Source organism: Tachysurus fulvidraco, chromosome 19 (genome assembly GCF_022655615.1).
Source record: "Tachysurus fulvidraco isolate hzauxx_2018 chromosome 19, HZAU_PFXX_2.0, whole genome shotgun sequence".
NCBI lineage: Eukaryota > Metazoa > Chordata > Actinopteri > Siluriformes > Bagridae > Tachysurus > Tachysurus fulvidraco.
In genome coordinates, this window is record NC_062536.1 from 16,929,506 (window position 1) to 16,944,183 (window position 14,678).

Consider the following 14,678-nt stretch of genomic DNA (forward strand, 5'->3'; position numbering starts at 1 on the left):
CTTGCACCCACTAGCTTCATATCCCCATTAATTACATCCATAAAACAAAAACAAAAAGATATTTTGTAAAAAAGGAAGTGGGAGGAAACCAGAGAATCTGAAAGAAACCCATTTGGGAGAGAGATGATTGCCTGCTGGAACATTTCTGGGAAGTGGGAGGAAACTGGAGAGCACCTATATTGGAGAGAGGAGATGTTCGCCTAATGGGGTGTTTTTGGAAAGTGGAAATAAAATCGGAGAACCCAGTGAGAGAGGAGATGTTCTCCTACTGGAGTGTTTTTGGGAAGTGGAAAGAAAACAGAGAACCTGGAAGAAACCCATAGGAAAGAAAGGAGACTTTTGCCTACTGGAGTATATTTGGGAAGTTTGAGGAAACCTGAGAACCTGGAAGATCGGAGAATACAGGAACTCCAGACACAGACAGTAACCCAAGCTCAGGATAACACCAGAAACCCTGGAGCTGTGAGGCAGCAAAGTTACCCCGTCTCTCTGATATTCATTACTATAAATTCACAGCTAGACAGAATTATAGAGAGCAAGGAGGTGCTGGGCCTCACGCTCAGATAGACGGTGTGTGTGTGTGTGTGTGTGTGTGTGTGTGTGTGTGTGTGTGTGTGTGTGTGTGTGTGTGTGTGTGGTCTCCTCTCTAACTCACTCTATAGTAGCCATGTTTCACAAGCCTTTTAAGGAGGTCCTGTTCTGGAAAGACGACACTGAAGACCAACCACAACCTGGTGCTGCTTTAAATCTGAGGGATATAATCACAGCTACTACAAGTTTCAATGTTAAAGAGAACCAAACCACACTGACAAAACTAGGAGATTTTCACCAGAGGGGTCTGATTAACATTTGTCCAGAACTAACACAATAATCTACTTTATGGTGTAAAGGTTGTAGATGTTAAAGTCTAAAGAGTGTGTGTTATGAGCAGACCTACTGTACCTAAAAAAAAACCCTCACACTTGGTGTATTTGACTGCAGTGACAGCATCAAATATTGTAGTCATGTAAAAGGATTATTTCACAATACTAATACTGATCATTTATGGAACACCGCCAGCGTTAGCTAAGCTGAAGCTCTGAGCTTCACAGTAGAAGGAATAAAAGTGTTAAGACAGTAAGGTGCTCATTCTAATGAATCATCAAAACCTTTTTGTATAATAATACAGATACAGAGTTCTGCTTAATGCTTGTTTATCATGAAAACAATGGAGATAGCGGTTAAAAGTTGGACTACTAACCATTTAATCTGCCACTGCTGGGCCCTTGAGCTTGGAGCTTAACCCTCAACTGCTCAGTCACGTTGGATAAGAGCGTCTGCTAAATGCCATAAACCTAAATGTGATACAGAGTGTGTGTAGAAATCGGAAAAATTTTAAAGGTGAATTTTCCTTCAAAATTTCATAGAAAAGTGCATTTGATCCCCAGTGAGCAAAGCCTGCGGTGACGAAGGTGAGAAAAACTACCTGAGAGGACACGAGGAAGAAGTCTTGGGTGACACTGGACAGTGCAGTTGTAAATCATTTCCTTCTCTATTCGGGTTTACAACTCTGAAGTCTTTTCAGATAAGAATACATCTATATTGCAGTTTTGTGCTTTTTGAAATAGCTGAATGTGTGTGTGTGTGTGTGTGTGTGTGTGTGTGTGTGTGTGTGTGTGTGTGTGAGGTACTGGTTTGCACACAAACTGGCATGCATGGAGGATGGACTGAATGTTTCGACTCCACACACACACACACACACACACACACACACACACACACACACACACACACACACACACAATTAGAGGGGGATGGGGAGAAAAAGTTTCACTTTTTTTAGGATCTGTGGCTCTTTAGAACTTCAGCTTCAAACCTTTTACGCACATGAAGAACCGACACATGAGTCCAATCTAACACGCTCTTTTTTGTGCTGTAAGATTTTGTGTGTGTTGTAACTTTTTTCTTTGGCTGGGAAAAATCTGGGGGCTGAACCAGGAGCCTGGGGATCGAGTTACACTCTCAGAGGCCAGTTTTTTCCTCCTCCATCTGAAAAGTGGGGGATGGTGATGAAGCCATTCTGTACTTTCTTTGCATTCTTTCTTAACGTCTTTCCGACGTGTTATAGATATAGATTTTGTTTGTTTGTTTGTTTGTTTTATATGTCATATTATTTCTTATTTTGCGCACTGAAATGAAGCGCAGCCTGTGCGGCGAAATGGAATTTTTAGACTGCGGAATATAAGCAAGAAGGAGAGAAGAAACTACTGGAAGTTGTGAGGACAAAAAAAAAAAATCCGCTATTATGTGTCCGATCCTCGAACCATGAGCTCGGGTTTGATCTCGGAAACACTTTTGGTCGCAGGAAACTTTCACTGGCACCATTTAAATCATCCGAAATAAAAGATCTTTATTTAAAAAAAATATTTCTATTTTTTTGTCGCTCTCCAAAATGTCCTCCAGCACCATTGTCGGGATGCTTTGGGTTTGTGTTGGCACCCTGATGGTCAGCCAGGCCGTGATGTTACACAAAAATGAAACAATGTTCAACGATTTTTGCAAGAAAACGACGACGTGTGAAGTGTTGAGGTACAATACGTGTCTCGGGACGGCTTTACCGTACACGCACACGTCTCTGGTGCTGGCTGAAGACTCGGAGACGCAAGAAGAAGCTATGGAGAAATTGGTCATGTGGTCTGGTAAGATTTTATTCATGTTATTTATGTTATATGTTATGTTATTTATGTTATACGTTATTTATGTTGTTATTTGTGTTATATGTTATTTATGTTGTTATTTATGTTATTTATGGAATGTTATGGGATCTTATGTTATATGTTATTTATGTTCTACGTTATATGTTATTTATGTTATATGTTATGTTATTTATGTTATGTTATAATTACAAAAAAAGACGTTTGGCAGATGTTTATATATATATAAGTTGACAAGTTTATTGTGCAGTATTTAAACAAACTACACCATCAACCCCAGCATCTGTTATGTTACATTTTGCCTTCTAGTCCTCTCTGCCTCCTGCTTGATTGATTGATTGATTGATTGATTGATTTCTTTCTTTTATATTGTTTCATATTAAAATTCAAAGTACTGTTAATGTTATTTTACTCTTTTGAAGCTGTGGAACACAAAACAGATACTAATCCCTATTCATGTGCATTACAACTTGTAAATGAGTCGGATTTCCGGTTCCTAGAAAATCACTCTTTAATTATCATTAGCACCTATTAATGATCCATTCTAGACTTCTTGGTCCTCATTCACACCGTAATCTCAAAAGCTTCAGGATTGTTGTGTGCACGTCATCGAGTCTTCAGGCCCATTTCCCTCACACCTGTGAGAAACATTTTAGCTCCAGGTGGAAACTACAAGTGTGAATGCACAGATTTACTCAGGATGAAGTGTAGAAATATAATTAAAATAATCTTCACATTTTTTATTTCATACAGCTTTTCTACAGTTTTTCTACTTCTTACATTTTTCCTTAAGAAATAAAGAAGGTTGAAAGGTTGCTTTTGTTTTTTTGGTTGAATAGATTGATAGATTATTGTGATTATTATGATTATTATGACATTTGAAAGTAATATAAATGTTCACCTCTGAGGTGTTTTCTTCTCCAGGGTTAAAAAATGCTCCTCGGTGCTGGGCGGTCATTCAGCCGTTACTGTGTGCTGTTTACATGCCCAAGTGTGAGAATGGAAAAGTGGAACTTCCCAGCCAGACCCTGTGCCAGGCGACCCGCCAACCCTGCAGTATAGTGGAGCGGGAGCGAGGGTGGCCCAGCTTTCTCAAGTGCGAGAATACGGACAAGTTTCCTCTTGGTTGCCAGGTATAAATCTATCCTTATGTTTGGTTGAAGTTTGCTGTCTGTCTCTCTCTTTCTCTCTCTCTCTCTCTCTCTCTCTCTCTCTCTCTCGCTCTCTCTCTCTCTCTCTCTCTCTCTATATATATATATATATATATATATAATATATATATGTCGATTGTTTGATGCTATATTTGCATAAGTGCCACATGTTCAGTCAGTATATTAATATTAGTGTACTTTTTTCTAGAATGAGGTACAGAAAATCAAATTCAATACATCAGGACAGTGCGAGGCGCCTCTAGTGAAAACCGACATCCAGACCAGCTGGTACAAGGACGTGGAAGGCTGTGGCATTCAGTGTGACAATCCGCTCTTCACGGAGGACGAACACTCGGACATGCACGGCTACATTGCCGCCTTCGGATCGGTCACCCTGCTGTTCACTTTCTTCACATTGGTAAGTAAAGAGGAATACTGTGTAGGGTCAACAAACAGTATGTTTGCCTTGTGTGTGGAGTTTGTGTATTCTCCATGTGCCAGTTTCTTCTTCCAGTCCAAAGAGATCAGTGTTGTAGACTGATTTGCATCTCAAAATTATCCGTAGTGTGTGACTGTGCCCTGTGATGGCTTGGTGTCCCTTCCACGGTGTCCTCGAGCTCTTTTCCACAAGTCCCTTGGGGCAGACTCCAGTCTCCACATGACCCTGTGTAGGAATCTCTTTTTGTCAACCATAGATCCGATAGAGTTCTCACTCACTCATTTTCTACCACTTATCCGACCTACCAGGCGTAATCGGGCATCAAGGCAGGATACACCCTGGACGGAGTGCCAACTCATAACAGGGCACACACACACACACTTTCATTCACACACACTACGGACAATTTTCCAGAGATGCCAATCAACCTACCATGCATGTCTTTGGACTGGGGGAAGAAACCGGAGTACCCGGAGGAAACCCCCGAGGCAAGAACATGTAACCTCCACACACACAAGGTGGAGGTGGGAATCGAACCCCCAACCCTGGAGGTGCGAGGCGAACGTGCTAACCACTAAGCCACTGTGCCCCCTGTTACGTCACATAATGTTGGATAATTAACCAGATTTAGCAGCAAAGATGCAAAAATTTTCTTAATATGACTTTTAAATATCCAGATAGAGTTCTTACTTTCCAAAAGTAGACTATACCCTATAATGACTAGGTTCAAGGAGAGTCATCATTTTTCATGTTCCTGAATCAGTCATACAAACGAAACAACAAAACATGCTTCTTTAGTCTTGTCTTTATGTGAAGCTGTCTCTTCAGACAAATACATCACATGCTGTTGGAGATTTTCTGCACCACTGGAGGATTTGATATTCTGTACCCAGAACGACCTGCTCCAAAAATTGGAGTGAGGCAGCATTACACTTTCACTGGAATGCCAGTGTATCACATCACCTAAACACAATCAGTTTAAAACCTAGATGAGTGTGTTAGTGGAAGCCTGGGAATTGCGTTGAAACCCATCATGATGCTGAACCGATGCTTAGGATCAAACCCGGGACTCTGGAGCTGTAAGGCAGCAACACTATGGCAATGAGCCATACAGCAGATTTCAACAAACTTTGGGGAGATTGATTCTGAGACTGTGCATCTCTTTTCCTCAGGCAACGTTTCTTGCTGACTGGAAAAATTCCAACCGCTACCCGGCTGTAATCCTATTTTACGTCAACGCCTGCTTTTTTGTCGGTAGCATAGGGTGGCTCGCCCAGTTCATGGACGGCGCTCGCAAAGAGATTGTGTGCAAAAGTGACAACACCATGCGGCTCGGAGAGCCTTCGTAAGTATGCTTGATTATATAGAAAGTATTAGAAAAATACCTGACAGCACCCAGACCATGAGTTTATTCTTTTTTCCTCTCTCCAGGTCGACAGAGACGCTTTCGTGTGTCATCATCTTCATCATCGTGTACTACTCCTTGATGTCAGGTGTCATCTGGTTTGTTATGCTGACCTACGCCTGGCACACGTCTTTCAAAGCTCTTGGCACTACGCACCAACCTTTGTCTGGAAAGACATCCTACTTCCACCTTGTCACATGGTCCATCCCGTTTATCCTCACAGTGGCTATACTGGCTATCGCACAGGTACCGTTGCTTATCCTTTTTTTTTTTTTTGGTAGCGCACTGAATGCTGTGGTAGTCATCAACTCTGCTGAACATCACACAGGTCGATGGAGACTCCGTTAGTGGAATCTGCTTTGTCGGCTACAAAAACTACAGATATCGCGCTGGGTTTGTTCTGGCTCCGATCGGTGTGGTACTCGTTATCGGTGGCTATTTTCTTGTTAGAGGTAAGACAGTGACAGAAAGACAGCAGGCTGTTTAATTGATCGATTCAACATAAAGGTGATACAAATTGTCTAAATATAAATTGTTCGCAGGTGTCATGACGTTATTTTCCATCAAAAGTAACCATCCAGGACTGCTGAGTGAAAAAGCAGCAAGTAAAATCAATGCGACGATGCTGAGACTCGGTACGGTTTTCTTTTGCATAGCATTTATTTGGCATTATTAGCATTTATTTCAGGCTGATTACAAACACCTTTTTGGTACTCTTTAAAACCGATACCTAAAATGACTAACCTTCTTATTATTAGTCAGTCATTTCATTAAGCCCTTGTTTATCTTTCCAAACATTTAGACTATTAGTCTTGTTTGTTATAACATTAGCAAGTTGACTTGAAATGAGGTGCATTAGCTAGCTAGCATTACTTACCTTGTTGGGTACTGAGCGATTGCAGCTGATATTCAGGACAACTTACATGCTAAGTGCTGTTATTTTTGCTCATCTAGCGCTGACCGGTGGCATTTTTTTCTTACCTAACCTCTTGGTGCTGAGCTTCATGTTTAAGATGCTACTTGTATTGTAGGAAGATTGGAGGATATTTTATTTTATTTTATTAAATACTTATTTGGGTACAAAGGGATGAAAAACAGATTAGAACATATGTAGGTCCCATACAGACCATTCAGTTTTGTTTTTTAACTACAATATGAAGTGTAAATTGTTCATGTTCCTGAAGACTGTTTTTTCCTTCCAGGCATATTTGGTTTTCTAGCTTTTTGTTTTGTTTTCATCACTTTTGGATGCCATTTCTATGAGTTCTTCAACCAGGCAGAGTGGGAAAGGAGCTTTCGGGAATTTGTGCTGTGAGCGTTCTTATTTTTTTATCCACTGTTAATATTTTCTAAAAATATTTAAAGTGATTCAGCTGACAAAAGTACTGCTTGTTCCAGATGTGAAGCTAATGTGACTATAGCTCAGCAGGCCAAGAAGAAGGTCCCAGAATGCATCATTAAAAATCGGCCCAGTCTGATGGTGGGGAAGATTAACTTGTTCTCTATGTTCGGCACCGGCATTGCCATGAGCACATGGGTGTGGACCAAAGCCACTATTCTCATTTGGAAGCGCACCTGGTGTAGGTAGGTTTATTTATAAGGTACCTCTTTTGAAATGCTTTTCACTGTTTGGATTATAGACATACCATTATTATGTAAAATAAAATGTTGTCTCATAATATCCTACAATAGCTAAACAGAATGGATCATAATTATGGGATGTGGTAGCTCAGTGGTTAGGGTGTTGGGCTACTGATCGGAAGGTCATGGGTTCGAACCCCAGGTCCACCAAGCTACCACTGCTGGGCCCCTGAGCAAGGCCCTTAACCCTCAGTTGTAAGTCACTCTGCATAAGGGTGTCTGCTAAATGGCATAAATGTAGTTAGGTGTAGAGTATTCAGTGTCTTACATACGTATTTTGTGTAATCTAAGGATAATTGGACGGAGTGACGATGAACCGAAGCGCATCAAGAAGAGCAAGATGATAGCCAAAGCATTCTCCAAGAGAAAGGAACTTCAAATGGACCCGGAAAAAGAATTGTCCTTCAGCATGCACACGGTCTCCCATGAAGGGCCTGTGGGTAAGTACAGCGCCTCCTGCTGGATATGTGGAGATGATGAAATTAGATTTAAAGATTTAAGATGGTATTTGTCATGTACAAAGTTATATAGAAGAAACGACTTGCAGTAGGATAAAAACCTGGCCTGGCCATCCTTAGACTGTGTGGATAAATAAATCGATTTAATAAACTAAATTAAAAATGTGAATGAGTAGAAATAATAAGAATAAGATGAAATAAGACTAAGATGAAACATGTTACATGTAGTACCAGTAGAACATGATGTGAATTTGTAATTCTAAACATATATAACTGTAAGTTTAAAGTATACTTCCAGATATGTATATTATCTGTAAATACACTATATATTATCTGGTTACTGTTGTACATACAATGTACATAGTACATACATTCACACAGGCATACAGAATTTTAGATGCAGAGTTCTGTCTATACAACTAGCACATATTCACATATTTCCTGCTATAACTTTATTTATTTGTTGTACATATATGTACATATTTATCTGCACTTGATTCTTTGCACATTTTCTACTACATATTTTATACTTCTGGAAGATAATAAATGGCATTTCGTTGCTATGTACCTGTACCTCGCAATGACAATACAGTTGTATCTATCTATATCTTGTATCTATCTATCTGTGACATGTAACAGGAGGTAATGGTGTGCAGTTATGTTACATGAAGTATCAGCAGGAATATGATACGTAGCCGTGTTACATGCTACATGTAGTAACTATAGAGTATAACATGCTATTATGTTACGTGCTACATGTAGTAACTATAGAGTATAACATGCCGTTATGTTACACGCTACATGTAGTAACTATAGAATATAATGTGCCGTTATGTTACATGAAGTATCAGCAGGAATATGAACAGTAGTCAATGTACGACAATCTAGTCGTGTTACATGCTACATAGAGTATAATGTGCAGTTATGTTACATGCTACATGTAGTAACTATAGAGTATAACATGCCGTTATGTTACATGCTACATGTAGTAACTATAGAGTATAACATGCCGTTATGTTACATGCTACATGTAGTAACTATAGAGTATAACATGCCGTTATGTTACATGCTACATGTTGTAACAGTACATGATGTGCAAAAAGTACAGAATGGAATGTGATGTACAAAATTTCAGTGATTTGTTTGATTTAGTATAAATTATCACTGAGAAATTACGAAAGGTTTTCTTTAAGAAAATGACAGTAAGAAAATGATAAACGAATGTTTTTTGTTACTTTCCGATAGCGGGTATAAACTTCGATCTGAATGAGCCGTCCATGGAAATGTCTTCTGCTTGGGCCCAGCACGTGACAAAGATGGTGGCACGAAGAGGTGCCATTTTACCTCAGGACATCTCGGTTACTCCCACTGGGACACCTGGTCAGTACTGAAGCTTTGTGGGATTAGATGCTTTTTCTGTTGGCTTTTCAGATGAGAAAGTTTCATATTCAGTTCATCAAGAATGTAAAGATTATTTTGAAACTTTCCCTTGTCAGTTAACATTCACAAACCATCAGCTTGGGATGTTGGGATGAGCAGTAAAGTTAACACATGTATTATGGACTTGTGCTATTATAACAAGTCTACATTAATGAGTGTACAGTAATTTAAATTACAATATGTTACTAGGTTTGGATGTAAATATTGGCACCCAGGATTTAGCCAAGATTGAGCCAGTGAACATTCAGTAGAGTCTTAGGTGAAATGCACTTTTATAAAGTTTTACTTAAGCATGGACTAAATATTGAATAGTGTATTTCCTAATGATTAATGATGTCTAAATCTATAAATAAAGCTAGAATTTCAAATAAATCGAAGAGTTGATATAAAAGGTTTCTTACCTTTAAAATGTTTTAATAAAGTGTCACTTACAAGTGTACATCCTCGTGCAGTGCCACCTCCAGAAGAACGAAACAAACTCTGGATGGTCGAAGCCGATATCTCTCCCGAGATGATAAAACGTAAGAAGAAAAAGAAGAAGAGGAAGAAGGAGGTGCGTACAGTAGTGCCTGCTGAAGAGGATGTTAATCCCCGGCACAGAGAGTTCGGTTCCAGCGCTGTCCCTCGTCTCCCCAAGCTCCCGGCGCATCGCAGTCTCGTGGCTAACCTGTGGGACCGTCAACGGCAGCAAGAGGAGAACATCCTTCCAGGCTCCTTCTCAGAATTCCGTCCTTCCTGTCCCATTCCGTACCATGAGAGATACGTTGGGCTTGGCCATGTTTCATCCAGTCAGCGCAGCAGGGAGCCTGGATTTAACCCCTCCAACCTGCTGACGCTAAGCCAGTACGAGGGACAAGGTCAGTTTAAACAACCGGCCTGGCAGTCTAATGGATCTAACAAAGTGTTCCGCTATTCAGGACAGGAGATGCCTTCATCAGTGGGTGCTGGCAGGACAGGCTTTACAACGCCTAGGTCAGAGGGCAAGAAACAGGTGATCGCACCAATCCACTCCAGAACCAACCTCATGGAGGCAGAACTGATGGACGCTGACTCTGATTTTTGACATTGTCTTGTATTTTGTTGCTTGGTCCAAAAGTGCTGGATACTTTGCACCACAAATTGTTAGAAACATGTAAGGCAGGGTTCCTGTCACTGGTCCGTGGGGCATGTTTGTGTGGGAAGCGCCATAACTCTTTCTTTAATGTCACGATAGAATAGGCACCGAAAGGTTCTATCTGAATTCAACAGTAAATTTTGCCATCATTAATGCTAAGCTATAAAATTCTCTGCCGCACATTGACCTTCAAATCTGAGCTGTGTGTGTTGGGTAATTTCAAGTGTGCGTCGACGTACGGAGAGATAGAGCTGACAAAGCTTTGACTCTTTGACCGAAAAATCAAGAACAAGAAAATTGGAACGTCTTCACAACGTTTTCATAAATAGTATGCTGTAGTTCTCCAGTGAGGTCACTCAAAGTATTGCTAATTTAAATTGATACGCATGCTAATAATATTATGAGGAACGAAGGACTGGTTGTTGTTTGTGTGAAATACTTGACAGCTTTGGAAATCTGTACAAGTAAACCAGCTAGTTGTAGGTTTGTACAAGCCACCTTGGGCAAGTTTTGCTAAAAGCAGCATGAAAAGTCAAGGTACCACCTTTAAATTTATAGCATGGAACAACAATGGCTGCTAAATTTAGATTTGCTCATTGGGCTGAAGCTTTTCTATAAAGTAACTTAGACTTTTAATCACACCTTTCAATCAGTAGCCCAAAGCCTTAACCACTGATTCCACTATTTCCCTTCATGTGCCATTGGCATTAGTTTTCTTGCCTCAATGTAAAACTATATGGAAAATCAAACATTACGTAAGGAACCACATCTCATGAGATACACCACCAACAAGACTGGACTGATCTCATCCACATACTGCACTGTTTCTCAGACCTGGCGCTAAACAAACAATAGTGTTAGTACTTTGTTACAAAGAGAAAGTGTATTCATAAATATTGTTATTATCTGTACTTTCGTATGAGGTTGCCTGGTGCAATTACGAACAATTTTCTTCATAGATGTAGGCCATGTCAAAGTGAGGGCATTTTTAATGAACTGTCTGAAGAAGGTTTAAAATGCTGTTATAGAAATAGCGTGTTTGTTCTCTTCCGTTCGAAATGATTGCTGTACAGTTTTATCAAAAAGGCTATTTTTGTACTTTAGCTTGTAGTTTCTTTCACCTGTATCGTAAACCATTGTACATATTTCAGAGTTGGCTCATTTTTGCATTTTATTTGTCAAGTTTTCTAACGTGATAAGTCTTGAATGTTTAATTATTGCTTTTATTATTGATGTTTTTATTGTTATATTTTGGATTTGAATTTCTTACCTTTATATTTGAAAAGGAAATTGTTTCGATTCGAGATTTCATATGAAGCTTTATAATCGAATTCTAATTTAATGTCAATTTAATTTCAAATTTAAACCATTGTAACTAGATTTAATTCTGCACAACCTAAGGACATGTTCACACATTGGCTCTCATTGATCGATTTTGAAATCTTTATTTTTCTTTATCAAACTGAGCAATTTACAAGTACATATTAAGCTTGATAAATGAGATTATTATGATGGAGCAGAATTAAATTAAATAGGTATAAAATCTGAGGTTGTACTTTAAATTCAAAATGGATTTGTGTAAATCTGAGAATTTTGTTTTCTTTAAACCAAAACTTCATACGTAATCAGGCTAAAACTTAAAAATTGAGAGGTACGAAATTCAAATCCTGGTGGCACAAATGTCTTATATGATATAGAAAGAACTGTAGTATATTTTACTGTCCTTACTAACGTCCTGACGTAGAACGACGTACTGTGCGGTATTTTCAAATCAACGAACAATGATGTTTGATTGCTGCAACAATTACCATTTCAGAAAACAGCAAAATAAGCTCTTTGGATGGAAATATCTGAAAAAAATTTCACTATAAAATGCAAGCGTTTATAGGTGAACATACTTTTATATTTTTATACATTTCTTTAAGGGTATTTCATACATTTAAACAAAAAATATCCTGCTTTTATGAATAAAATGGTGAATAAAATAAGGCATATTCATGTAAATAATAACTTAATTAAGCCTTACTTTCCACCAAATATTATTACAACACAAGTCTCTGACAAACTTAACCTTCAAATCTGAGCTGTGTGCATTTGGTAACTTCAAGTGTGCATCGACGTTTTTTAGAGATGAAGCTGACAAAAGCTGACTCAAAAAAAAAATCGCAAGGTGCAAGAAAATATGAACATCTTCCCAACATCTTCATAAATGTCATGCTATAGTTGTGAATTCACTCAAAGTATTGCTAACTTCAACATGCTAATATTACTAGGAACGAAGGTCTGGTTGTTGTTTGTGTGAATTCCTTGCCATCTTTGGAAATCTGTACCACCAAATAGTAGAGAAATATTACTGAAATCTAGAGAAGATAATTACACGTCTCTACCAGATGAAACACAATTACTGACAGTGATATGTAGCGGTTTCTGTTAGCTCTTGGTGGTTGTGTGCTGTAATTCTTATTAGCACTGTTGCCAGTGCTTAATGGTTTGACATCAAGATATAAACTGTCTGAAGGGTTTTCCTGGTGATGTGACCCATTCTAGTCGTATTTGTTGCTTTTGTTATGCGATTCAGTGTTTAACAGCTGTCGTATTAACCTCGGTAGTGTTCCTGTAGTGAGAAAATGGTGGAGAGAAATAGAAAATCTTGCATAAGGGTTTATAACGAACTGAATATTCATAAAGTCTGAAACTGAATCTATACTGCAAATCATATAAGAAGGGCAATGATATTTTGTGTTTAGTTTTTTCCAGTGTTTAAGTTGTTTTTGTACAGCACCAGCCACCAGAACATTTCATAAATCCCCTGGTTTGTTAAATACCCATTATGTGATTTCTATTAAAGCTTCCCTACATGGTATAGCCTTATGTTAAATTATGGTTTATCAGTTTATAGTCTGCATAATTCTTTCAAAATGATCTTAAAGTTGGATTTTGTGCATTCGTTTATAACAATAAACAAAAAAATGTTTGACTATATTTTGTTACAGTGAGTGGATGCAATTTAATGTTTTATTAAAAAAATACCTGTTACGTTTCTGGTATGTTTTCCTTCTGCTAAAAAAAAAAATTAATGAAGGTAATAATAATAATTTATAAAAAAATCCTCTCAGATTTCTTTATGCTACACCTAGAAGTAAAGAACATGAAGCATGATGTTCATCAGATTCCAAATATTTCTTATTTACTTTAGGAACATTTACGGTTAGCTTATGTAGCTTCACTATGAATATTTATAAATATAACTAGAATATTCTGTGAGGAATTTTCTTTCAGGTTAGCATGTGTGAAACATTTTATAGCTAGCGTTAACACTGAAGATTAAAAATAGGATTTAAACCCTGAGAAATCCTGTGCAGATTAGAGCATATTAGCCAGTTGGTTAATGTTAGTAGTAATAATTGTACATATCTATGGTATGAGCTAATAATCTTTTCAGAAATCTTGAAATTATTGGTTATTTAAGTCACTTAGCTAGCGCTAGCAATGAAAATCACTTATCCTTTCATAAATCCTGTCAGATAATGTTAGCAAGCTTGTTAATGTTAGCATTAACGTTCATATACCTTTATAAATATGAGATAAACATCTCAATAATCTGTTAATCTGTCAGAGTATGGCGTTTAAATATTGAATACGATGACTTGGACAACAGCGACTTTACTTCCTGAGGATTCTCAGGGAAAACGTCTGCTCTTGTCTTACTACCACTGCTTCATTGAGAGTGTGCTGACATACTATATCACTGTATAATACACCAAATATATTTGTATAGCACTTTTAACAGACATTGTCTCAAAGCAGCCTTACAGAACATAAGAAACATAATACAAGAAATTATATGAATATTAATATAATACAAAAATTAATATTAGACATATTTAAATGTGTTTGTATTTATCCCCAGTGAACAAGGCTGAGGTGACTGAGGCGACTGTGGTGAGGAAAAACTCCCTTAGATGGAGAGGAAGAAACCTTGAGAGGAACCGGTCCCAAAAGGGAACCTTGTCCTCATTTTTGTGACACTGGAGGGTGTGATTATAAATCTATACAATTCTGTATTGTTGAGGAGGTTTTTGTCCTCAAAGACCACATGGAGTTGACATTTCCTCTTAGAATGTCTGAATACTTCATGAAACCTGAGTCCAACTGGAGCTGGTAAATCTCTGTGGATGCCCCAGCCTTAAAGGGTTGGCCTCATCTCAATGAAGGTCCAAAATCTTCATGACATGGAACACAAATGGAGTTGGTACAATCTCTGGATGCCTCGGGATGAGTAGAAAAATAGAATGGGAATTAGCGCAGCACCTACACCTCCTAAAAAAAAATCATTG

At 38.4% G+C, this 14,678-nt stretch overlaps 1 protein-coding gene across 1 annotated transcript; it reads left to right on the top strand.

Moving 5' to 3' along the window:
• The first annotated feature begins 1,805 nt into the window (after positions 1-1,805).
• Positions 1,806-13,377, top strand: smo (smoothened, frizzled class receptor). The gene is made up of 12 exons (XM_027134308.2): positions 1,806-2,678; positions 3,618-3,826; positions 4,053-4,262; positions 5,456-5,628; positions 5,715-5,934; positions 6,017-6,140; positions 6,231-6,323; positions 6,891-6,999; positions 7,087-7,272; positions 7,621-7,769; positions 9,033-9,167; positions 9,680-13,377. The coding sequence occupies exons 1-12, from the start codon at positions 2,432-2,434 to the stop codon at positions 10,288-10,290; spliced, it is 2,466 nt and encodes an 821-aa protein (XP_026990109.2). The 5' UTR covers positions 1,806-2,431; the 3' UTR covers positions 10,291-13,377.
• The last annotated feature ends 1,301 nt before the right edge of the window (positions 13,378-14,678 follow it).

Bases quoted from the DNA above. Each gene is read 5' to 3' on its own strand.
- smo (XM_027134308.2), top strand. From the start codon at position 2,432: ATGTCCTCCAGCACCATTGTCGGGATGCTTTGGGTTTGTGTTGGCACC. The intron at 3,827-4,052 runs GTATAAATCTAT...ACTTTTTTCTAG, and splicing joins AGTTTCCTCTTGGTTGCCAG to AATGAGGTACAGAAAATCAA. The intron at 4,263-5,455 runs GTAAGTAAAGAG...TCTTTTCCTCAG, and splicing joins TGTTCACTTTCTTCACATTG to GCAACGTTTCTTGCTGACTG.